Genomic DNA, 27,144 nt, shown 5'->3' on the forward strand with positions numbered 1-27,144 from the left:
ATAAATATTTTGTCAGTTACACAGTTCGTTAAGATGTTGTTTGAATAAAAATGTATGGTTTAGCCTTATGTAAACTGACAAGGTTCGCATAAATCCTTTCATCTTGAAGTGCTTGGAATAGAGTCCTGTGTCCCTGTTTCATTTGTGTAATTTGTGTTCTTGGAAATTGATTACTTGATAGTCCTTTCCTAATTTCTCTTCTACTATACTCTATCTCTGTCCTATTGTAATCTGACTCCTTATAAAGTGCTTTGGAATAGTGCTCACTGTGAAAGGGTGCTGAAAATTTGAATTGATCAAGCTGATTAGAAATTTACCTGAGTTAATATATCAGGAAACATCCAGGTTACGTAACTTTCATGGAAAAAGCATGATGTCATACTAATACGATATAATTTGATTTGTGTATATTTGTATACTTTTCCTTACCACAATAACAGAACTGCCTTGTTAAAAAAATGTTAAACAATTATTAACAATATTTTTTTACTTGAGTGACCATGTCCTTTATTCACTCCATAAAATGCTTCACAAAAAAACAAAAAAAAAGTTGCATGCAGACAGTTGAGTAGAAACTATTGTAGTATCACAATGCCCTCGGGTAAAATAGCAATTATATCAATTTAGTTTATGTTATATATGAAGCAAGATAATCAAAGTATGAAAGGAACTTTATACTTTAGCTAAAACAATATCTATCTATCTATCTATTTATCTATATCTATATATACATATATATATATACGTACACTTAAATGTCTACATAGGCTAATACTGTAAAGAGGAACTCCCCTGCAACCTATCTTGTACGCGTGTTGTAAGACACTGCTAATAAAGTTGTTTGTGTTTGAATGTACTTCCTTTCTGCTCTAAAAATGGCGGAGTACGATCTGACCACCAAGATCGCGCATTTTCTGGACCGGCATCTAGTGTTCCCGCTGTTGGAATTCTTGTCCGTCAAAGAGGTATTTATAGCGTTGTAAACGTGCTCCCGTTTCACTAACACTTTTTCTAAATCATTTTGTAAATAAGCGATAGCAGTCGTTGAAAAACCACGTGTGTACCGGGCTGGCCGGAGCCGTGTGCCGCGCTAGGCCGCACTGTGTGCGGGTTTTCTTTACAGTCCATTTCAAAGTTATCGCGTATAGATTTGTCCTTTTTTGTTTCAGTTCATGTTTTAAAGCGTGTCTGTATCAATGTAATATATATTACAACTACGAGAACCAACCAACCAACCAAAAAGATATGAACTAGCTATTGAAGATGATGATTCAGACGAGTGTATAGTAATGCATACGTAATATTGGTTTTACATTATTTTGCAATTATTGCAGTTATTTTGTTGGTATACTAATTGATTATGTGTGATTATGTGATGGGATTACATATGGGCTATATTAATTCAAAAAAGGGAGTGGTACAAGATTCCTAAAGTGTTATTGCAAGCTGGTTATATTTTACGACCTTGTTCATTTATACCGTAGTCTACATATCTTATAATTGCAGCTTATTACATCCTTACGATTGCTGAACTACAGTTGCACCGCTTCTACTTGTAACCTTTAAATGATAAAACAAAAATATCTCGCCATATGTACCACGCCGGCCTTTCTTAATAACTCCATCCTCATCACGTTGAAAAGATGGCGTCCTAACCTGATAGACGAGGTGCTGTCCTTTTCACATTGCTTAAAAATAAATAACCCACAATAGTGATCAATGTTGGCTACATTGTGTAAGGGTAGCTTACATTACAAAGCACTCTCGACAATGTACATTATTTTTTTTAAGCCAAATTATACATTAAAGACTAACCAGGTTTCTGCCGTTTGATACAGAACACACAACCATTGTCTCGTATAATAGTTTTTTATTCCATATTTAGTCCTGTAGGATACTGACTGAAACATCTGACAGGAACATGTGTATGTGGTGATTGTACTTAGTTTGTCATGGGATGAGACAAGTTACTTTGGTTGGCAGTTAGGTATTAATGTAGACTGGGGTATTTACAATATTTTACCATTGGATCCTTCCTCTGTTATTAGAAATGAATCTGCTTAATATAAGGGGCTACTGCATGCTAAGCTGTGGGCAGTGAATGTGTAAAGCACATGTCTGCAGAGTGGCATAAAATAGAAGCAATAACACTATTGTTTGAATGCATTTTCTCTCAATCAGATCTTAAGAGTTAATTTATTTAAATATGTTTTAAACCATTTATGCAGTCTGTAAGCCAAACCATAGTTAAATGATTGGACAAATACGTGCTGCTGTGGAAAGTTTTATTTTGGTCTATAGATCTAACTTAATACAACAAACTTTGCACTTTTTTTTTCATTTATTATTTCTGCTTAAAATCAGACCAGAATATCAGATTCTGTATTGCACTTCAAATTGGGCAGAATGTCGAAAGTGGACATGCATAGCATTATGTCTTTCTAAAAAGTGCTTTATTCTCTGTGGCTGTGCTCTTCATGACCCCTGATGTGCAGATATTTCATCTGAGTACACACAGACATGGAACCAGGTTACCTGCACAGCCTCACCGCAACATTGGATTTAGACAGTTTTATTTGAAGCAGCCTGTAACCATCACTTTATCCTTTGCTGAATGGCAGATATCATGCATTTAGTTTACTAAGATCTAACCTTTGTCCAGTCTTACCCATGGGCAAAACTGGTAATGCATATTGGGATTAAAAAGATGTGGTTTGAAATCAAGAATGCTACGTGCAGTACAACATTATGACAGTTTTAACATGTTGTATACTTATTCATGATATAAGCTATTAAAACGAGGCCACAAATGGTAGAATATATTTGAAAGGGATTCAAAATTAACAGCAACAAGGCTTATTGAAATCGTAAATATTTATAATCTGAAAAAAAAAATACAGGTGTTGATGAAAGTTAGGGCATTACTACAACATCTAAATATGTAAAAATACTTATCTGCAGTTTTGTTCGGGGTACACTGTTGGCAGGGTGTCTTCTGTCCATCTAATCCTTCTTTTCTGTTGCAGATCTACAATGAAAAGGAACTACTTCAAGGAAAGCTGGATCTTCTCAGCGACACCAACATGGTGGATTTTGCCATGGATGTGTACAAAAATCTGTACCCCGACAAGGAGATTCCCCACTGTGAGCATTTTTTTTTTTTTTTTATAATTCTCCACTTTGTATTACGGGCAACTCAAAACCTGCTCCCAGTTCTGTGAATTCCTATATTGTGTATACACCATTTAGCCTATACAGTACATACAATTCAGCAAGTAATGAGTTAATTCCAAATGTTGTCATATAATGTGATTTCCCAGCACCAAATGTTGTGCTTAGGTTTTTGTCACAAAGATGAGAATCTTTGATCTGTCAAGCTTAAATATTAAACTTAGATTAGGTCTTACTCAGATATACCCGTTTATTTGTCCACATTGTCTGAAAACAGCAGTATCTGCAATATTAGTTAAACAAGGTGTTTAAGACTTATCTGAAGTGTTAATGCATCATATTTTGGAAAGTATTCTATGTTTCCAAACAAAGACATTTTAAATGGTCTTTATTTCCTGCCTCCATTTTTGTATCCGGCCTTAGCGTTGAGGGAGAAGAGAACCACCGTTGTGGCTCAACTGAAGCAACTGCAGTCTGAGACAGAACCCATTGTGAAGATGTTTGAAGATCCAGAAACCACAAGGCAGATGCAATCCACCAGGTATGTTTGACTTGAGCCTGTGAGTAGAGTATAACCTACAGCTGGAGCTGTTACCCTGCACAACACTTCATGAAGTGAACACGCATTGAGCACACAAAGCATGAAACCTGGTCAATGTGATGTTTTAGATTTCCCCCTTTATTTCAGCTAACTTATTTATTTTTACCCATGATGCAACATTTTCAGAAAATCATAACTCTTAAACGCTGTGGTTAATTATGACAAAATGTCTAGGATATATATTCTGAAATCACGTGACACCTGTATAATAAATGCACTTTATTTTTATTTTGATCGGAATTCAAACCCATTTTAATATGATGGGAAATATCGTCGGCACAAGGGTGTGTGGAGATATATGAGAAGTTTGAATTTATGAGCCTTATTAAAATATTCCCTAAACAGAGAAATTGAGTACATGCACGGATAATACACTGCTCACAAAATGAAGGGAACACTTCAAGTTCAGAAATCAATGTTAAGTGTTCCCTTAATTTTTTTGAGCAGTATATTTTGCATGTGGAATGTATGCATTATTTGCAAGAAGTGAGTAAGAGCCATGCGGTATTCCACCACTGAATCTGAAAGGTGGTTATCTGAAAGGAAGTCACATTCTCAACATCAGTGTCAAATGGCATTTTCTAGTAAACCTGGTGTCTAGTGCAACACTTTTAATGTTAAAATCTTACACAGATGTGACTGATTAACATGCACCAGATTTTTGGGGAACAGTGGTAATGTGGTTGGATAAATTGAGTATGTAATGATTTGGCTAAATAGGTTTTTATGAATGGTTTTTAAGGGTGTTGATTCAAAATTTTTGGTCTGTGAAAGAAGAATTTTAACTGCTGTTTTTTCAGTATACTGTAAGTGTTTGTTTTCTTCTTAGGAGTCAGTGAATGGGTTACTATGTTACTCTCTGCAAATCCAGCACAAAATAAATGCATAAATAAAATGCTGCGGTTGATCTTATTTACTAAAGCTATTTTGTCTGTGCAGACTGTGCCATGATTTAAATATTTTGGTCAAATTCAACCTTCACCCTTTGTTTGGATTCTTGGCCTGAAGCTATAAAATATATCCAAGATATTTTTTCAGTATAAGTCTGGTCCAGGATATTTGTTTTTGGTATTTTATAGCAACCGAACTTTTCTCTTTTAATGACTGACATAAATGTAGAAAATGCCATTTCTAAACTTCATTTTTTTTTTTTGTTTTTCATGCTTGAAATCAGATTTCCTAGTTTTTGTCAGTGACTACTGTGTAGTTAGCTGTGAATAATCTGGTAATTGTAGGGAAAAATGAAATGTGGATGAGTTGTTTGGACAAGATCCTTCATTTCTTAAGTTTTCCTATTTGCAAAAGTATTTATTTCTTGTTATTTGTTTTTTAAAACAATAATGGATACTGTTTGTGTGGTAACTCATTTAAACAACTTAAATCCGTATTTATCTGCACTTGTCCAGCTACTACCCCACACTACTTCCACAATAGGCAGACCCATGACCTCAGTCACTTCAGTGCGGTGTGCTTAGTTGCTCATCCGCTCTCTGACTGCTTAATTCCTCACTTGTAGAACATTACTAGTATTTTCAACTCTCTACCCATTGTCTTAGTCTACCTACATTGTCATTATTTGGAAAGCATTGCAAACGGTCTATGAAAAGTGTGTTTGTGTATATATATTACACACACGTATACTTCAGTTCATTTGCTATAATAGATTTAATTTATAGATAAAGAAAACAAACATCTGCTAATCTTTTAGTTAGATTGCACTCGGAACCTTTTTTTTCCCTAATTCTTTTAAACCTCATCAAAAGACCAACATGCTTATTAAAAACATAGTGAAAAGTAAATGAGTCTGTTTTTAAAAGGAACAGCTTGTTAAGCAATTAATACCACCTGTTTTAATGAGCACTTTCAAAAGGAAGGAAATTGCAATATGGTCTGAAATATATAAATCCTTTTTCTTTTTTTAATTTTGGGATTCTCAAGAAACATTGCTCAAATTTCTGTATTTTATTATCGGGGCAATGGTGTTTGACTGTAGTGTGCTCCATAATTGTCCAATAAATGTCGCAGAATTGTCCCTTTTCTTGTGGTAGCTATGTGTTAATATTTCAGAGGTGAAAGCCAAATAAATTACATTATTGAAGTGGTGAATGTCACAGCTAAAAAATATTTAGGTTTGGTAAGGATTGAATGAGTAATCAGATATGTATTGTAGCAGTTCATTGATTTTCAAAGATGTTTTGAACATTTTTCTAATTATCTGCTCTCGGTTATATTTTGTTCACTTTTAAGGTAAAACTGTAAATATAGTCTGTTTTGGATTTGGAAAAAATATTTAAAAAATGATTTAAAAAAGCAAGTACCACAGTAGGTGGTATTCTCTAAACACACACAAAGATTTTCCTTTTCCTTTTTGTGACATTCTATTGTATCTGTGGACACAAATGTGGGCTAAAGACATTTTAAATTAGGCTCCTTGGAAGTGAGTCTGGTTTTAGTTAGTAAACTCTTTGATGTATGAATCACTTGAAATATTTGACAACTTGGTTACTGACGATTCAAAGAAAAGGAAACTTGATGACAGGTTGGAAAATGTGATAATGGGGTTAATAGTTAAACTACATTATTTTCCTCATGCATATGCATCTTATAACCTTTACATTTTGTCTTTAGCTTTCAGTTTAGTAGTTTTCTGAATTCAGTTGGTTTCAAAAAGGGTTAACACTTAAGAGCCCCCGTACAACATGTACACGTCACAAACGTTTAACAGACTTGACAAACATTAGTTTACTAATGTCTACCAAGACTTTCCTTTTGTCTTATTACATTCACTAATGGAAGATGCCTTCTTGTCTATTAGAAATGCTCAGATATGTCCTGTACAGGGTCTGACATTTTAAAATTTTGGTTGCTCAGCAGTGCAGGTGCCTTGAAATTTTACCTGCCCCCCCAAAAATATACCTGCCCGACTTTTCACTTTTTGAAGGTTATAAGCAGTAGTGTTGTGGTAGGGATAAGGTACTGGAGTGGTCACAATTGGAATCATCTACTGGGGCAGGGGAGAGGGGTGGCGGACAAAAAGTTGCCAAGGACTGCCCAATATGGTGATCGGAAATGAATACTTTTAGGTCACATGTTCGTTTCCAATGTTAACAAATCAGCCACAATGACATAAGGTAAAATTATCACTTGCCCTGTCGTGCATGTAATCTAGCCTGCCCGATATAAGGGACCACCCGCCACAGGTTCAAAGTTCTGTCAAACCAAGCTCTGGAGAAGCATGATGTGTGCAGTTGATTGTAGGAGGACTGATCGGTCTTTTGCCTTCTGCACATCATTAGATTTAAGCAAAGTGATATTGAGAGACGCTAAAGTAAAGATGTGATCCGAACTACTGCACAGAACACAACAAGGTAATAAATATAGGTCTGGGTTAATTGTGGAAGTTATTTATTGCTGCCATTAACAGATTAATCTGGCCAAGAATGGCAGCATCTGTTACATTGCAGTAAAACAATAAATAATATGTAGTAAAGGGGCTCTTATAAACATTCTTTGAACATCCCACAATTAAAGTAAACTTACCTCCTCCAACTGCACTTGGCAGAGCGACTCATTCGGCTCCCTTTTCATTAGGAGTCAGCCACATTTAAAAAGCATCGCCATGTGGTGAGCTTGGTTACATGCCCAAATTTATTTAGCTGGTGGGTTGGCACTGCTGTCACATGGTCAACAGTTGGTCCTCATTTCCCATTTCATGTCAGGAAGGCTTCTTGTACACTGGGAGCACAACCTAATAATGTGCAACAAGTACTTGTAACTTTTCTACTGCATGCGGACTACTTTGTGTAATTTGTTCTTAATCGTATGTTCCAAGGTGAAGTTCTAACAAAGTGATTAATTAAAAGTTGCACATCAGTTTCTTTGAAGTAGTTCCCCGTGCTCAGTACTCAAGACTTGCATAACCTACAAAGCTTCATGCAACTGTAGATGTTACATGGACACTTATTTCAATATTTTTTCCACCAGACCTTTATTGGCTTCCATTATGCTTATATCCCAATTGTTAAGTACAATTATTGATCACCTTTTTAAATAACTAGGCCATGGATGATGGAAACATAATTCTGTTGTGTTTGTTTTTCTTTTCAGGGATGGGCGAATGCTGTTTGATTATCTGGCTGAGAAACATAGCGTAAGTATGACTTACACATTTCCCCCCAACCCAATTGTACATGACTTGTATGTGAACTGAATGATGTTTAGGGGAAATTAAGTGAAGACTTCCCAAAACCTAATTTATTTGGTTTTCAACGTCTACAGAACTTTGTAGATATTTACATTCTGTGGTGAATATTTTAAGAAGAGAGGAAGAGCAAGACACCAGTTGGTCTGGCCTCAAAAATGCAGCAACTGCAAATTCACTGGTGTCGCACTTCCTTGCTGCTCCTCTCTGTCTACCAGCCAGTGACCTGCTCTCTGTCCTCGGTATACCTCGAGAACAGACGTCCTGAGTGCTCAGAGTTTGTCTAGGCTTTCAGCTGCCTGCTTCAGCTTTGTCGCTTCAGCCTGAATGACAAGTTATACTTAGTTTTATAATCTAATATTTATTGTGTCTGGTCCATGCTTTGCTTGAACGGTTAAATGCGGTAAATGTCATTTTGCATAAATCCTTGTATATAGAAAGTACTAGGATCTCCCTGATTTTACCTTTAATTTCCCCATTAAAAGGTTTGTTTCTGATATATGTAATGTGGATAGAGGGTTTTGATATTAATATAAAAGAGGCCTTTTTATTTTAAATGTAGAAGTCTAAACCAGGTCCAACCTTTCCTGGCATCCGAGAACAGACACTTTCAACCACCTTCCTTGACTGACTGCTAACATACTAAACAAACCATTTCCTTTCAGTTCCGCCAGGAGTATTTGGATACTCTATACAGATACGCAAAGTTCCAGTACGAGTGCGGAAATTACTCTGGGGCTGCTGAGTACCTCTATTTCTTCCGTGTTTTGGTAAGTACTATACATTTCAGTCATGGTCTGTAGAATAGCACTGAGGACAGGGTTTTGTGATCTCTGTGCTCTGTGTGTGGAGCAGGTCAGCCAATCTGGATCCTGAAATTGCAGGGCCATCACTCATCTGGGGTTCATTAAGCTGGTTGGCAACCATTTTCTTAAAGCAAGATAACTAATTGATTTTTGTGACTTTAGCCTGGTTGGCCATCAGTTAGCTCCCCTTTAATTTATGTAGTAGGAGATAGGCTACTTGGGTTTTTTCTTAGAATAGACATTTGAGGTCTATGCTAGAATGTTTAACACTCAAAATATGGTATTGTATAGTCTTGAACTGTTAAACGTTGGCCAATTCAGTCATTTTTACATCATTGTTGCCAGTGTCTCAACCTTGATGCTTCATGGATATTCCTGGTCTTTCATGGTGCAGTCTCCACTAGCGTTTAAATCTACTTTCAAAATACCTTGGTGCAATGAAATGCTATAATAGATCTATTCCATCAAAATGAAGCCTAGTATTGTCTGCATGTTTGGAAGCCATTTAAAATGTTCTGTATTAAGGGAATGGAATTGAACTGCTTAACATTTACAAAATGCCATCAGCATTTTAAACATTTTTCCCTTTTTCCCTGTTGACAAAGTAGAATACTTGACTGCTTGACAGAGGCTTTTCTTGGGAGTTCTAAATAAGGAAGAACTCACTAAATCCCAGCATGAGCATAAGTCATTTTGAATTCAGTGAAAGGAATGCATTAAATTTGTGTAAAAGATGGCAGAATTCCAAGGAAAATATCCACATTTGTTTTTAAGTAACTCATAATGTGAAGCTATGAAGATCTGCCTTCAAGACAATGCCTGATAAGAGTGAGACGTTTTGGATCAAAAGTCAAATTTGAAAATGAGAATCTCAAGCATTTTGCATCCGAACAAAAAAATAAATGTTGATTTCTGCAGTATGGAGAGCTATGGCTGTGATGGAGTCATGCGGCTTTTACAGATCTGTAATGCGTGATGGTGGTGTCAGCCAAAGCATGATCCAAAGTCATTGGGAGTGTTTCCAAGAGATGAGATGTTTGTAGACATCTCGGGCAAGATTGTCCAAACTCAACCACATCATTAGATGACCGGTATATGTCCCAAAGATGATCTTTATTAATGTATAAAGCGGTTTGAAATTGTAAAACTTAGCCAAAAGACTACTGGAAAAATACATGTTATTTATGTATTATATGCATGTATGTATTTATTTATTACGCTGACAAAGAACTGTAAAACATTAAAAAAGCCCAAAGTTATAGTGATTTATCGAGAAAAGGGTAGAATACAGCTTAGGCTGTTAATATAAGGGATATAGCAAGTGAAATCCAGGAAAACAACACATTCTACAACAAAGAATGAAAAGTCCCTGTAATCTGATCATTTTTAGTGGGATTTGCTTTCCTGGTGATAAGTATATAAGATTAATGGATTGTAGGGTGCAAAATTGAATTATTTTATGTTTTTAAGCTGTCTTCCATTGATTTTTGGAAAAGGCTTTCACAGTTGCCAAAATGTGTAGAAAGTTCTGCCATATTTTGAATTTACTTGTGTAGACCTGCTGTTATTTCATGATGTAATAAAATATGCTCAATTCGTTTTTAATATTTATAGTTTCAACAACACAAATGTCCTTCTCTGAAGGAGCCACCCATTTAATACATTTGTGATTGTGCAAGATTGATTACAGGCCAAACTGATTGCATTTTGAAGATTAGTATCAGAAGTTACAACAGTAATGATAAAAAAAAAGTATTTTTTAATGCGCTTTATCTGTACCATCACAATTGAATGCAATTTAGTTTTTCATTTGTGTTGTCTTGTTTGTCTAAGTATAGTATTATCAATGCTTTTATAATGTTTTTTAATAGATACAGCATTCCTTCAAAACTATTTTACTTACTGAAACAAATCATTCCATCTTTGTTTTAAAAGTTGTTTTCACCAGTAGCATTCATAAAGATTAGTGAATGTTCCTAGTCTACTCACTGGTCTGAGAAAGGAGTACACTGAAGGCCTGAATTAAATAATTTTCACTAGTGAAATACTTTGGAAATCAGATAATACCAAAGTGGGTCTGTGGGAAGATAATTACAGTGCATTGAAAGTACTGGCAGGATCTGCGTTATACATGCGTACTTCTTATTTCCTCTATATACAAAGGATTCATTGCTTGGTTCTGGTGTTTGGAGCTGCTTTCCCACTGCTGTAAAAAATGAGTGAAAGATGAGCTACCCATAAAGTGTCAGAGGTGCAAACATTATGTTTCTGTCTGGACAGAGGGAGATGGGCAGGTTGAGTTGTGAATTCCCACTCCTGCTGAACTGGCATATTTCAAGCACATTTAAGAGACTTGCAGGTCACATTAAGTGCAATATATGAAAACAGTAGTTTCTGTAATATATTTTGAACCATATGTTGATGCATGCTACCTGTCGTTATAGAGCCTTCATTTATCAGAAGTTTTCAAACACAAACTGAAACATTAATGAGACAAACGGAAGCAACTAAAAGTTTAGGTTGTATCATCTTCAGCCCATGAAATAAGACTATAGGTGACTACAATTCTTCCTACATATGAAGGGTTTTGCTTATAGAGAATGTAGCCTAAATATTTCAGCAACCATTTTGCTAACAAGATATCCCTAGTGTTTTGGAAGGTATTTGTGTGTACATGACATAATATATCATTTTTATTTTTATTTTTCTTCTGCCGGTTTTGGATTTGTGTACTGATCAAATTTATTATGCCGTTTAATAGGTAGGTGTGTGTGTATATCTGTCAGTCTATTGATCAATCTGTCTATACATATATACAGTGTCATTTATCTACACATCCTACTGCACAACATTGTAGAATATTTTTGAAAATTAATTTAAAACTGAAATTGCTTGGTTGGATAACTGTCCACCCTACTTGTAATAGCAATTCTAAATTACCTCAGGTGTAAGCAGTCTAACATCACACCTCAAGTGTTAAAGTGTGCATTTCAAAGCAAAGGCTCAACCATGAGCACCAAGGAGCTTTCAAAAGAAAACCATGACAAAGTTGTTGAAAGGCACAGATCAGGGGATGGGTATAACAAAATACTGCTTCATTGTATCCAAACTTTAGGTACGAGTATTTATTTTGTATTATAAATAAGTTTAAATTAGACCTTGTTTTTTCTTCTCTGCTGCAGTTCACAGATTCCAATAATACATATTTTCCTCCTACTTTGTCCAACGGGGATGTCGGGTTCTCCCTGTAGGTGTTTAAACAAGGTTGGCAACTTTACAAACTTCTGAGGTCCTACAGTATAAACAAGTCTCCAACCCAATTTCTCTCAAATTGATCAACAGCCATGTGCACTTAATTTCAAATTTTGAAAAGCATTCTATGGAAGACTTAAGTCCATTTAGACTGATTTAAATTAGCATAGAGGATACATTTGCATAGATATGTTAAATGTTAGTGTTTTGGTTTATTGTATTGCCAAACACAAAGGACATAGTGTTTACAGCTATTTAAAATGTAAAGTGTTTGCCTACTTCAACAATGCCGAGTCCCTAAATGTAAAATAAATTGAGTCAGTGCAAATCCCATATTGAATACCTGGTCTTTCCCTATCTGGTACTCCCATCTCGACAAACTACAACATTATAAGGAAATGGCAATATTGTAAGTCACTTACATGGGATACGTAAATGGGAAAAAGTGGGGGCTTGTAAATCCAGAACCAAGGTCCTGTTACAACTGCATGAAAAGAGGGAGTTATTCATATCATTTGTAAATGCCGGGGTTGGCTTTGGAGAATAAAGATTGAGTGTCCTGTTGGATTTCTAGCACAGTAAATTTATTGTTGCTGGTCAGTCAGTGAATGTGCCATTTCGCTAACAAATGGAAACTCAAGGTAACTGCTGGAAAATCCAGGTATTGAAACTATTCTAGCATAGCCACCACTGAAAGCAAGTCAGTGTGTAGAGCCAACCATAATGACATGGATTCTAGCCAGAAGTAGTGCGCACAAGCTTCCAATGAAAAACAAACACTTTTATAAACTAAATGGTGACCTTTTTATTGGCAGTACATCGGATTTTCCCTTAATACCCATCTTTTATATATTCTATATTTTTTAAGTCATTTCACATCAGTTGACATGATGGTTTTAATGCTGTATTGTTTAAAGCAGATCCCTTTGAAATGGGATGAGAGTGCTGCCAAGAAGCCTAGTTTATGCAATGGTAAATATTTTTGTTTGCTTATCCCAACATTTTCAGATATCTTTTTGCAAACTGCAACATTAAACTAAAATCATTTAATTGGTGATGCAGGTGCATGTATTCAGAGGCATATGTCTTTAAGCTGGGTCTGCCATGCATCATTTAAATCTTTTACAATCTATAAAATTCACATTTGAGTTGGAATTCTGTGCAGTGAATGGAAGTTAACTCAATTGGGTTGGGGTTAATTATAACTTCTCTTCATTTTGGGGGAAACGCAGTATGGATTTGGGTAATCATGTATGCAGATGTGAAGCATATTTGAAAAAATAAATCATTAAAGTACATAACAAAAATGCTGTTCTTGCTCAGTTTGTCCTTAATCAGAACCTATGAGTTTTACATCTGCTGTTCTAAAATTGCCCAAGAAGTATTTTTCTTTTTTTATAATGGAAAATATATAAATATAAAAACTAATAAGAATTTATTGTGCAAAGACATTTTGAGAGAATCAAAACCTAGAAATGTGACTAGTTTCTAAGCAGGTGCAGAAACTTCAGAGATCAAGCCAAGGTGTTCTCAAAATACAATGTATTAATATAGGCAATGGCAGCCAATTTTCTCTTTAGTGGTCTGCCCAGAAGGTTACTTGTATTTGCATTCACAGCAGACACCCCTTTTCTATCTTTATCTGACTTTAAATAATTGAGGTTGTCTTGACTGATCTTGCAGATGTCAGTGTCTTACATGTAGCATGAACAGAAATTGGATAGATTGCCCAAATCCTTTAATTGAATTTGTTTCTTTAAGTGGACTGGAGTTTTTCTTGATCCTAATTGATGTTTATGTAAAAAAAAAAAAAAAACATTTTCCCCTGTCTTTGAGGAAAGACGCAACATGAATTAATTTACTATGGTACAGTCGACTTTTAAGATAATGGTGTGCATAATACCATACTGCAGAATGTGGCTTTCATATTTATGACTGATCTCTTTAGAAGTGGAAATATCTCTAAGTCTGTGATTTAACTATCTTGGTACCATCGTTAGTTTAGTTGGCTAGACGTGTACACCTTAATTACTCTACTACTGTAGGGTTTCCAGACCTTCATTGATCAAAGCTACACACATGTGTTTGCAACTAGTAGCTATGAACTTCATTAAACTACTGAGGAAGAGAACTCATTGAGTGTTGGGAACAATTGTCCTGAGGTTACGGTAAGGCCATCCAAATTCCAAATGGATCTTTTGGTAGTCAAGTGCCAGTGCAGTTCCACATGGTGTTCATAGTACCAAGTCTTCAAAAATGGTACAGCGGTGTTGCCATTCTGTTGACTGCCTTTTGTAAAGCGTAAATCCAAAATGTCAAGAAGCATGTCATCTGACAATTGTTGCTCAGTCTTTATCCAAATTCAACACCGTATCTAACCTCGGAATAACTAGGCTGTCAAAGGTTTACCAGTAACATCTACATTTAAAAAAAGTCTTAATCTTGGTCTTAATCCCAGTTCACTGTATTCATAGGTGTTTGTTTTAAGGAAGCTGTTTAATAATGTTTTGGGGGCTTGGTGGGACATCACCAGGACTGTACTCTAAAATTAAATTACTCACTTCACCGGAGCTAGCAGCAACAAAAAAACTGCATGAAGAAGTTGAGATAACAGGAGGAAAAAGCATCTATGTGCATAAAGTAATGAAATTCATGGCTTTATTCCACTAATGAAGGCCTCTTTAAAATAATCCCATTGAATTTTGAATTGATTCTTTAGTGATTATGAAGAAAATCTGCATTTTAAATTAGGGCATTTCACCTTATAGCACTGTTTTTTGTCTTTTTCAAATATTTAAATCCGTTTGCTTTCTTGTAGGTCCCTTCTACTGACCGCAATGCTCTGAGCTCACTGTGGGGCAAACTGGCCTCTGAAATTCTGATGCAGAACTGGGAAGCTGCGATGGAAGACCTCACAAGACTGAAGGAGACCATTGACAACAATGTACATTTTCTGGTTTATTATCTTCCAAGCTTATGATGTAAAGAAGAAATTAGTGTTTTCTATGTGATTTTTGTTAATGGGGATAAAACCTTGATTGGTCACTTGATAAAAACTTTTTTTTTTTTTTTTTTTAAGGGGAGTGGTAATGAAGACATTTATAAGCAACTATACACATTTAATGGAGGGGGTGGGCTTCAAATAGTAGCATTCATACATATGCTATCAAGAAATTTAAGACTTCCATGTTTTAATTGAACCAATTATCTGTAATTACTTAGCATGTCGTATCTAAATATAAATGGATGAGATGAAAGAAATATTGCAACTTAATCTTAACAATGAGGAAACAAATGCTGCAGCAGCATTATTTTCCTTTGTGTTTCATGAATGCTTTTTGACGTGACACATTTCTTCTCCGTTTATCCCATCAGTCTGTCAGCTCTCCCCTCCAGTCTCTTCAGCAGAGGACCTGGCTGATCCATTGGTCACTCTTTGTCTTTTTCAACCATCCTAAAGGCAGAGATAACATAATTGAACTCTTCCTTTACCAGCCACAGTAAGTAAACACAACAGTCAAGCACATACAAAGACAAATGAACTGAAAACTAAGTTGGTATAATTAAACTGTTACCGTTTTATGAAAGTAGCTGCCTAAACTTTGATTCTCAAGAACTTGGCACCGGAGTATGGGTTTAAATTGTGGTCGGTGCTGCAGCACTTTGCATGGTTCCATTGGCAGCTCCTGTTAACCACCACACAATGAAAATATACAATTTCAAAATCTCCTTTTTGAAATAAATTAGTAAGTTCTTGTAAACTTGAATCTGAGGGATGTCAAACTTTAGGCTTGCTGAAGAAATGTAAGGCTAATGTTCACTAGAGTTTTAAGTATTTCCGGTATATTGTGGAGTTAGGAGTGCCTTTTGTAATGCATGAAAAGCTACATTACTAGCAGTTTAGAGCTACCTTAAACATTTTAAATACTGTTTTATGCTATTGAACAGATGATTGTACTTAATCATGAACCATCAAGTTGTCAACCACAACACAGAGGAATGGAGTATCTGATTTCCTGTTGGAGAAGAAGGAACACTTTTATTGTAGCAGATGAGAAAAAAAAGAAAAAAAAAACCTGCTTGGTAATTACACTTGAGTAGCTCAATAAACAGCTGTCTGGACAGTGGCAGTTTATTGTGATTTGCAGTTTCACAGTAAAACCATGTATTTGTTTTACAAATAGACCTTTACTTGAATATGCTTCCTTTGGTTTGTTGTCCAGGACAAGTGACCAGTGGGTCTGAACCTCAATGAATGTTGACATGTTGGCAGAGACCTTGTGTAGGCCACATGAGGCCCTGTCCGCCTACTGCATTGCTGTCTTCTGAAGGATACCACGCAAATTACTAGACTCCTTATACCAGTCACAGGCTTTTTTAATTTGCTGTTTAGACTTGTCACAAAGTCCTCTTAACCCAGTTGCTTCCTGTTGCTGCTTTTTGGAACTTAAAATCTCTTGTGATTGATCTCAAAATCTCAGAAATAAACTGGACTTTTGATTTGGGCTCATCCACAAATTAAATAATTTACTGGCAAGATTTATTTTCATTAACTCCTATCATGGCTAAGAGGTTTGTCTCTTTCCTGTTCTTTTTCTGTGTGTGTGGGGAGGTACTTGATCCTTTGACATCCTGAACCCCTTGTTCTGTCTTTCTCCCTTTTATGTGTCAAAGATTTATGCAGGCCCTGGGCTTTTTCTAGGAATGCAAATGTTTCTAATGTCTCTCGATAGATACTATTCATCTTTTGTGGTGGGTATTTAAGAATGAACAGATGTGAACGATGCAGTTTGCCTAGAAATAGACCAAATGTTTCTAGATTTGCTTGTATGTCTTTGGATTTCCTTAATCAAACCTGGAAATTGCAATAGCCCTTCCTATTTGTATCAAGTTCTGGATTTTCTTAGTTCTTAGGAAGTATTTAAGCCACCCACCTATTCCACCCACCATTCAAATGCTGTGGTTTTCTAGATGGTACCCTGAGTAAGGGAGGTATTGATAGGAGTACTCCGCGTAATGTCTGGAAAATCTCAGAAATCTCTGAAATGTAGTCAATCTTGGTGAATCCCCACCTTTAATTTCTAATTTGTTATTAAAATGAACGTCTTTGCTTTATTTTATTTTATTTTGTATAAACATGAGGAATTACAGGAATATCAGATTGGATATGCGTGGATTCCTGCCAAGTCCCGTCAGGTATCGGATGCTTGCCCTTGAATATTGAAAATATGGCGATTTCCCCCACCCCCCATACTAAAAACGTTGATTACATCATGTGTTGTGACTTCAGCTTCACCTGATTTTTACGCTCCACCAGGGATTTTGTTTGTGCACTGAAAAACAAAACAAAAAGTAAATGGTTTAAAAGAAAAACAATACCCAAGATTAAGTATCGGACAGTCAGATCTAACCAAGTTCAAGGGCAATTAGAGACCGAATATTGTCACTAGATGACCTATGATGTAGGTGCAAATAGGAAAGATAATACTTTTGTAATATTATACACGCACTTGGAGAGTGGAAGCCGAGTTCCACTTGTTTTGCTTCTCATTTTTTCAGATGCGTCATGAAATTGGAACTGTGCACTCTGCTTTGGTAACTCCAGTGTTTCAAGCTGTTTCAAAATCCTCTGTAGTTTTCTGGAGGTTTACTGCAGCATTCTTCAAACTTCAGAGTAGAAGTCCTGGGAAAAAGATTTATTGTAGTCTTTGTAATACATTCTGATCCTCTTAAAGAACTTTCTGATCTGCATGAATCACAGATGCACTGTTGTGACTCAGCCACGATCGCACAATGTCAACCCTCTTTGGAGAAGTAGGTGTAAGTTAATCAAGAACACAGCAAGATGTGTTGTGGTAGTCTGCTATGCAGTCAGACGTCTACAAAGAAATTGGCTGATTAGCAGGATGCCAGTTTGTTTGGAAACACACGTCTTTTTTTAGCTATTTTGTGGGGTGCTAAAAATAAGTGCTCCTGGTAGTTTTTCTTGTATTTAACTATTACATTGGTTTGTAATGATTACCAATGTGCTGTCGTAGGCGGATTAAGCCATCTGAGCTATGAAGACTTTTTAAGTTGATGACCGAGGTGTTTTTTGGAGTGCTGAACATGAACTCCAAATTGAAGCTGTGGATTTTCCTGCTTCAGGCGGCTTTAGTTGTACTTCAGGTCCTTATCTCGGTACCTTTTCAATCGTAAGTGAGCAACTGCTTAATTAGTGTCACAGAGACCATAAAAATGATTTGCTTTCAACCCACTAAAAGCCACGTGCCATCAATATATACATTTATCACTATTTGCTTTCTTTTGCTCATCACTTACTGTTAACAGTAACACTTACTGTTAAGGCAAATGCCCTTTGAATTACTGATATCCCATTTAGAGGCATTGGTTGTGTTTTTGGAGTTGCATCATTCTACCAAGAGCCTCTCCTATGGTTTCACACAATGCTACATTTCCTTTTTAGCAATCATTCATGTTGATCATAAGCGTAAAAGTTTTTTCTGCGTCTGTTGTATATTTTTAGGCAACTTGTTTTATTTAATTTAAAACAAACTGTTATATTCTATTAATATTGCAGAACTTGAAACTTCTGGATTGTCCTTTTTTATCTTTGTATACAGAAAGGATGGAAAAGTGGAAAACGTTGGCTGAATGTCTAAATAATCTAAATAGAAAATGTTCCTTTCCAAATTAAATTAATAGGCATAAGAACTACTACCTGTGAACTATGAATTGTCTGATAAGGTTGGCTTTATGTAGAATGACCATTTCTTATGTTTTGCAGTCAGTGATGACTAATTACATTCCCATACAGACAGCTACTTTGTGTGAACCACAGCTAGGTGATGTCAAGATGAAGTATACAATAGATGAACATCTATCTCAATTGCCAGGAAAATCTTTAGTCTTGCGAGATGGTCTCAGACATTCGGTTTCAGACTTGCTTTCCTCAAGGGATAATCAACAGTGAATCGTTAAAGTAAATGTTTTCCTGTCCTCATTTAGTTGGTCAAATTTCCAGCAAATCTTTCCTGACTTTAGTAGCACATTTGAAATATTGCTTGTGTTTGCAATACAATACCCATTTTTATCTGTTTCTTAATGTACCAATTTTCTTTTTTCTTAGGTATCTTAATGCCATTCAGACCATGTGTCCACACATCCTCCGCTACTTGACAACTGCCGTCATCACAAACAAGGATGTACGGAAGCGGAGGCAAGTTCTGAAAGATCTGGTTAAAGTTATCCAGCAGGTAAGCAAACAAGTTATTTTGCCGGGGTTTAGGTCAGTGAATTCAAGAACAGCAATGTAAAGATTTTTGATCCCATTTTGTGAGCCAGTTGTTAGTTAACCTCTGCTAGAATTTATTTTTCTGTTGAAGGTTTATCTGTGAATGTGTTTGAAAGCCTTTCGTGTGGTTTCCCTGAGGAGACGCAGAAACGAGATATTCTATCAAGTCTTTTTCTGGTATTTTTATTTCCTATAATCGTGAACTTGCTTCAGAGGACTACAAGGTAGTTGCACAAATGTTGTTAAATTATTTTCATTAGTGTTTAGCTGTGCAACTGTATATCTGATTAAATAACTGTCCTTTCTGATTAGTACTGCTATTCATTCAATAGTCCATGTCGGCATGTTCCGTATTACTCTGACCCCCTCTCCACCGAATTGCACGCGTTTGTCTTGTCACCTTTTGGACAGCTGCTCAATATTAAAACAATATATTGTTATTATTCTGCAATGCCACAGTTTTCCAGATGTTTGCTGGAAAGAGTCCAATAACTAGGAAAGACACAATATGCAATGTTAAAAAAAAAAAAAAAAAAAAAAAACTGTGATTCTAAGGCTGTTGAAACAGCCAATGGGGCAGGCAATCCAGGAGCATTTTGAAGGAACTGTGGTGTAAGTCTTGTTAAAGATGGTAACAATTTGTAAGGTAGAGCTAAATTTCTTTGTCTTGGTTGCTCCTGAGAGCAGTGCATTCCTGCCAGCTGCTGTGCTCAGCAGGTGCTCTGCTTGCAATACATTCCATCTTAAACATTTCAAGAGCTGTTCTTTGTTGGGGAAAAAATGTTTTTGAAACAGTGAGCCATAGCAATGCCATTAAGTTAACTTATGGGTTCTGGTTTTGAGAGTAGGCAAGGGTTTGATTTTTGTCCCAAGTCTGCACTTATGCTGGCCAAGTATTAAAGGTAAATATTTGGAATCACTGTCTTTGCACACTATTAAATCTTATGCATCTCACCATCTACTGTTTTTTGGCAGGGTGTATGTGCCTCTTTAAATACTTGTGGTTCAATTTTTTAAAAGATTGGGAGATTAGATGAATACTTAGTTGCAGTGGACTGAATTTGTACTATTACACTTCCGGTTTTGAACAATTTGAAAGTCTTCGTGGCAAATGATGGTAGATATTTAACTGTGATTGTGATTTAGAACTTTTCACTGATTACAGTAGCTGTTCAACAATGTAAATAAGCACTTTCTATATAGCCATTATATTTAATCTGTGAAATACTATATTGTTTATGCATTCTCCACCCCCCACTGTGTCTTTTCAGCAGTATGGAAACGATTTATCTTTCTGTGACAGTTTAAAAAAAAAAAAAGGTAGTATGCATGTCCATTCATAGCCTTTCATATGCATGATCATTGTACAGATGAACAGGAATTACATTTTTTTTTAAGGGTTTGGGAGCTTATGAAACCTGATCATTGTTTGTTTTTGTTTCCCCTCCCCCTCTCTCTAAGGAGTCTTATACTTACAAGGACCCGATCACAGAGTTTGTGGAGTGCTTGTATGTGAACTTTGACTTCGACAGTGCCCAGAAGAAACTGAGGGAGTGTGAGTCGGTAAGTTCAATCTTAATGTCTCCTTTTGTGTTATAGCATCTAGAAAAGGTCAGATGCTATTACCTTATAAACACAGCTGTTGTCTCTAACTACAAAATGTTCTACTGCGCTCTCATGAGTGTAGCCAATGGGTTTTAAAATCAGGCTTTCAAGTTATTTTATGTTTCATACCCATGTCTGTTTCTCCACTTTTTTCCTATGATTCTATTTTACTAGGATGAAAATTAAGAAGTGATTAATTTGCCTCTTCTGATACATACAGCTATCTTACCAGCTTGGTATTTTCACCACTTTCCTTTTTCAACTAATACTGGTTTGACTGTACTAAGGTTGTTCTAGGGAATGTTGAGGTCATGAGAGCACTTGGGCAAATTTACCAAGCTAGTCACTTTTATAATGTGCCCACCAGCCATAAATGGTGGGCATTTGATGTATTTATTAAAATCAAATGCATTTTTGTTTTTCTGAGGTTTCTCTCTCTGGGGTCCTTCATCTTCTGTACTGACCAGTCATTGACCTAAATGCGTTTAACTTATCACTGTAGTAAACATCATTAGTCACCATGTGAAATAATGCCCATGCTGCCCTTTTATACTTTTAGAGTAATTTAAGTGTTGTGCTCATTCTTAATCTGACCTTTTTTGCCATTAGTAGTGCAATATCATTTATGATTCATAATTGGTCATCAGTGGTCTGTTCTTGACTCATTGTTGCCAGTTCATGTGGCCTCTGATAGTACATCTGGACGATACTTAAAAGCTTGTTTAGCTAAGCACTGTATTATGTTAAAACATGCAAATGCTCATTAAAGCGAGTTATCTATAATGACAAGTTTAATCTCATTTCTGTAATGACTGGATTTCTATCCTTATAAGACACCAGCTGTTGTAGCCTTACTATCTCTTGATAAACAACATGCCTTCTGATAAACCCCATCTTTGTCATAGCCAATGTAAGTGGACCATAGGAATGTTTCCGAGATAACAAGCAGTACCATGATGTATAGTGGGAGGGGGGCTGCAGCCAGTGTAGTTGTTTTTTTTTTTACTGGTTAATTGATCACAGTATGAATCATGCAGTGAATTATTTTGCTGCATTTTGTTGGGCTAATCGCATTTAAAAATTGTTAATAATTCAGTTGTCCCTTCCGTGGGAGTGGGGTAAATGTAACTTTAATGGCACTACACACGGGAAAGTGAAATGCTATTGTTTTCGGTATGGGTTTCTAGGATCTTTTATATTAATGGGAACGGTGCTTTAGAACATGCAGAATTTAAGATTTTAGTGTAGGCTCTACTTAGTACATTTGATTTTATAAATCTGTTTACGGTGTCTTTTTAAAAGTGGCTAATTGAAGCGGTAGGCAGCATAATGTGACTCACTGTATGTTAGGGGAGCAGGCTGGATTCTATTCTTAGTTTTGCCAGAACCGCAGCATAGAGAACCAACAGGTGTACTTTGGGTTGGCGTGTAGCTTTTGTCTTCAGTGACTGTTTTACATTTTGTGAGCCCAGATTTCTATCATTTGTTATGGGTAAACCAGAAAGTATTTGAGATTTCCTTAATGATTTAATAACTTAAACCTGCACAGACAGTGTGGACATTAAAGACTAACTTTAGGCTACTTGAATTCTTTTCATCTTTTGTTTCTTAATGATAAATGTTAGGAATGAAGAACATCTGGCATGATCAAATGTTTTTTTTCATAGAAGTAAATGTTTATAAATCGTGTCAATGGTTTACTACAAGGTTTTCATTCCATCACATTTTCGTTAATGGATATACAAACCTGCAGCTCCCTATCAGTATTAAACAAAAGAAAATAACTTTGTTTTTTCTATAATTTCTGAAAAATACATTTATATATTATCATATCTTGTGTTTAAAAAAAAACAAATAAAAAGAACCGGAACAGATAGCCACAGATCATAAAATACATGGCACTTTTTATCATGCTTATAATAAAACCTTAAGAAAAGTGTAACTTTTTTTACAGACCTACACAAATGTCCAAAACATGCTAGCTTTGTAAGTGATGCCAATGGTGGCCATGTTAAATATTAGCATTAAAGATCCTTTCAAAACACAGCTGTTCCTTAGATTAAAAAAATAATAATAATAACACTAGTAAATAAGTTCCTTTGGCAAGTTCAATAAACAGATTTTGAGGTGTTCTGATAACATTAAACTTTATAAATAAGCTAAACCTAACCTGTCTACTGGTATACATTTTCAGTCTAAAGAAAGGTTATGGAAACTGATTGGTGTCACCATTACTGTTCAACAGGTGTTCCAAAACCACTAGAGCTGTAGCAATTTGTAAGGGCATTATACGGTTAACCCCAACAATTTCATGCTCATTTGGGAATTGTCGAACAGTTCATTGGAACACCCACAACTGCTTGGGAATGACCATGAGGAACAGTTTAATAACTACAAAAAGGCGTATTTGATATGTTCTGTAAGACTCCTATAATGAATGATGAAAAAAAGAAAACTTAAGGTACTTCATGACATGCAATGTTCTATTAATTTCAGCCATGTTATACATATATTTAGGTTTAAATTAAAGGTACAATGAATGTACCAGTATAATCAACCTTGGAACAGAGGAGAGCATTCAAATCTTTATTTATTTTTTTTATTTTTTTTACATAATCAATAAGTAGATCTTGCTAATAAATTTGCATTGGTGTGCTCCCTGTCCTCAAAAGAGTGGGGTGCAATTTATTTAAGTGCTTGTATGAATCTTCCTATATGGTGCTGACTGGACTGCAAGCAGAATAGCTGTCAGATGTTTGATCAGTCACTTCATCAGTAAAAGGGCTCAATTTCTGCAATAGTATAAAAGGCGACTTTGTGCCTTTTCAAAACCTGTTTGTGTATTCCTTTAAAAACCCCAGCTGACAGTAATTACTGTTCTTAACTCTTCACATTATATCAGCTAAAGATAAATGTAGTAATACTTGAAAGACAAAATGCTTGATGGTGACTGTAATTTGTATCCTTTCAACCATAACTGTAAAGCTAACTACTGCAAATGAGAAATGGCATAGAAGATCACTTCTGAAGATGGAAGATGTGGACCTGTATAATGAAAATACACATTTCAATACAATTTGCGTGTAGTAGTAGTATTCTGCTGAATGTTTCTCAATGAGGAATATGAATCATAAACTGTAAATTAGTGTTTTGTATTCTGTATTTTTCCCAGAACAGGCCAAATCTGTCCAAAGATGAATGTTGATAAGTAGGACTAAAAGTAAATGTGGTGAATCTAGTGAATTGAGTCTTAGACTTGTTTAATGTGGAGATGGTGGAATGTGAATAGTCTGAGCAGCTCAAGATTCAACAGATGATAACATTTTATATTTCTTGGTTTCAGTTGTTGCCAAAGTAAACCATTTTGTAACTGTAAAATGTGAATTGTTTACTTCATTTTTAAGTGAAACGGAAAAATGAATGGCAGGATTTGTGTTTTAAGAGTTTCATATTTTTTAAAATCCCATTCAAAAATCCAACTTGAAAATACTTTGTTTACAAATTGTTGTTTAATAGTACTGCTTACAGAAGCTCGAAAAAGTATTCAGTCACCTTTTTGTTAGTTATTATTTTTACTTTTTATGATTAATATAATTTTGCCATGGGTGTTTTGGCTCTGATGCACCTTTATCACTGCTTTTCTAATTTACATGAATCAGGTTTTCAGCATTTTCACTTGCTTTCCCTCTGTTCCTGGTGTGGAAGAGCAGAAACCCTGCTATGAATTTCATTTTTTTTTTTTTTCTCAACTCTTGTATCTTTGTTTCACAGGTCCTGGTAAACGATTTCTTCCTCGTGGCTTGTCTGGAGGACTTCATTGAAAATGCTCGTCTGTTTATTTTTGAGACCTTCTGTCGAATTCACCAGTGCATCAGCATCAGGTTGGTACAAAGAACATGATTAGATTTTTTTAAACTTTTCCCTGGGTGGTGGGAGGATGTATTTATGTTGAAGATGGAGCATGTAGGTATTGCAGTGAAGCTGTAACTCGACTGAAGTAACGACCCCACAGACAAGTGTTTATTGCTTAATGTGCAGCAAGCAGCTGGCATAGTGCAACTGAGCACGCTCCCTACTTCAGAGCCATTTAACCAGGCTTCCCACAGGGAAAACCTTAAAGAGTAACTAACAGATATATTTTATATTGTTTTATTGTAGGGTGTCTACAGAATGGTTTTGTCTTACCTTGAATAATTGGTGTAGTGCTTACTATTTCCATAACTGTACAAATAACTTCAGGGCTGTAACATCAGATTTTAATTTAAACCACTGGTTAAAGTGTGTAATGTGTCCTAAAATAAGCAAGATGTCTTAATAATGAATTGTTTATCAAGCAGAAAAATATCCATGGCTAAACATATCTGATTGCATTCAGTCACTCATAAACTATTGAAATAAACTAGCCTAAATAGGACTTCCTGCCCTGCCTTTTTTCTAGATGCAGTTTTTAAAGCAAGGAAGATGGAAAACTAGAGGGTGTTAACTGATGGTCAGATACTTTTTAGCATTGCTATACATTTGGTTTACATCAGTGACAAAACGTATTGATGCCTATAGCAAATGATGGATCCCCAAAACCTGCCACGACCATGACAGTCTATACATAGAACTGCTAACAACTTAATCTTTTATTATTTAAACAAATACTAAAGCTTCCATCCAGTTCCTATATTGAATGTACAGTAAAGGCATGATTTGCCAGTTGCTTTTACCTCTGTGTTCCAGTATAAAGTCATTTTCCAACTTTTTGTTCAATCTTAAATGGCATACTAAGAAATAAGAGGTATCTCGTTGATCCAAGTGCAACAGTTATTTTCTTCTGAACTACCCAGATTAGAGGTAACTGATAGTCTGATGTATTTGTATTTAAAGCATAACTTGGTTATTTCATTATGGTGACTGCTATGCTATGGTGTGATTGTTTACATGTTTTTTTTTTTTAATCCAGGCTACATACAAAAATGTCCTTGATAGTTCCCAAAACCAAGATTTGTGCTAATGCAAATTATAAAAAAATTATAGGAATTGTCCATAATTAAAACATTATAGGAATTGGCTTTCGCTCTGTCCAAATTAGAATGGTTTTGAAGAATTCCAAAAACTGATTCGTGTTCTCACTTCATAGTACTAAAGTTAAACAAAATGGCAGGAAGGCTAAAACATTTGATATAGTATTATTTATTGAAGAGATTTAGTGGAAATACTCCTTACATACTCCAGTAACTTGCTTTTCTATCTGTAAAGTGTACTGAAAAGAAAAGAAATGCATGTAATTGTCAATAATAGCAGGCTCTGACATAAGCTATGTATTCCAAATTGCAATGCAGCCCATACACTATGAATCTCTAGCAGGCACACAGTCAGTTTGAATCGGGATGCCACGAGGTTAAGAGCTGGGTGGCCATCAGTGGGTAATGGCTATTAGGTAGTGGTTCATGGACCATAATTTTGAAATGTTTTTGTGGCCAGCCTAGAGTCCTGACATAATTCCTACTGAACTGTTATGTGGCATTTTACAAAGCTGTCTTAGGGGCAGTGCTTTCAGACCAGCATCCCTCAGTTTCTCTGGTAGAGGAATGCTGCCATATTCCACAATGTATGTATTGCAATGTAGTGCCATCATTTGTCACAGGATTTTACCATGAGCTGAGGCTTGAAGCTTCTACCTACAAACTATGATTGAATCCATAAATCGAATCTTCAGAATGTATTTAGTATTTAGTTTGTATTGACTGTTAGATTTTATGCAAGTTCATGTGGTAATCTAGTGAAATGGGCAAAAAAAAAAAAGCCTAATCTACAAAATTGAATTAGATGAAAATCCCTCTAAATGTTAAAATTGTAGTAGTCCTCCCTTCTGTAAATCTGTGTTTTAGATTTTAAAAATAAATTGACCTCTGCTCTCTGATACAGCTGCAGCAAACTCCACATGCAGGGCTCCAGTAGATGATGGGAGGCAGTTTCCTCCTGTTTCCCATTACCGTGGCATGACAGAATAAATAGCAGAGTAACAGTGATGCACTACTGCTTTTAATGAGGTTTCATAACTGTTAGTCGAGCATCTGCGATGCATTCTTTCAACTTTGCCTAAAGCAGAAGCACTTGACAGCTGCAGCCACTAACAGGTTGTTCTACCTCAGAGATTTATTACATCCTGTAAATAGCAAGAACTGCAACTTTAAACACCAATCACATGGGTTTAATCTCTGGAAGT

General features: G+C 35.8%; 1 protein-coding gene across 1 annotated transcript in view; it reads left to right on the forward strand.

Annotated features, from left to right (window-relative positions):
• The first annotated feature begins 813 nt into the window (after window positions 1-813).
• eif3ea (eukaryotic translation initiation factor 3, subunit E, a) overlaps window positions 814-27,144 on the forward strand; it is a 33,941-nt gene continuing 7,610 nt past the window's right edge. Inside the window, exons 1-10 of the mRNA XM_066715962.1 lie at window positions 814-965; window positions 3,027-3,144; window positions 3,595-3,712; window positions 7,880-7,922; window positions 8,639-8,743; window positions 14,850-14,975; window positions 15,407-15,531; window positions 19,161-19,287; window positions 20,787-20,888; window positions 24,702-24,811. Coding sequence (XP_066572059.1) covers window positions 852-965; window positions 3,027-3,144; window positions 3,595-3,712; window positions 7,880-7,922; window positions 8,639-8,743; window positions 14,850-14,975; window positions 15,407-15,531; window positions 19,161-19,287; window positions 20,787-20,888; window positions 24,702-24,811 — 1,088 coding nt within the window. The 5' untranslated portion in view covers window positions 814-851. The remainder of the gene's footprint in view (window positions 966-3,026; window positions 3,145-3,594; window positions 3,713-7,879; window positions 7,923-8,638; window positions 8,744-14,849; window positions 14,976-15,406; window positions 15,532-19,160; window positions 19,288-20,786; window positions 20,889-24,701; window positions 24,812-27,144) is intronic.

This window comes from Amia ocellicauda, chromosome 10 (genome assembly GCF_036373705.1).
Source record: "Amia ocellicauda isolate fAmiCal2 chromosome 10, fAmiCal2.hap1, whole genome shotgun sequence".
NCBI classification, from domain to species: Eukaryota; Metazoa; Chordata; class Actinopteri; order Amiiformes; family Amiidae; genus Amia; species Amia ocellicauda.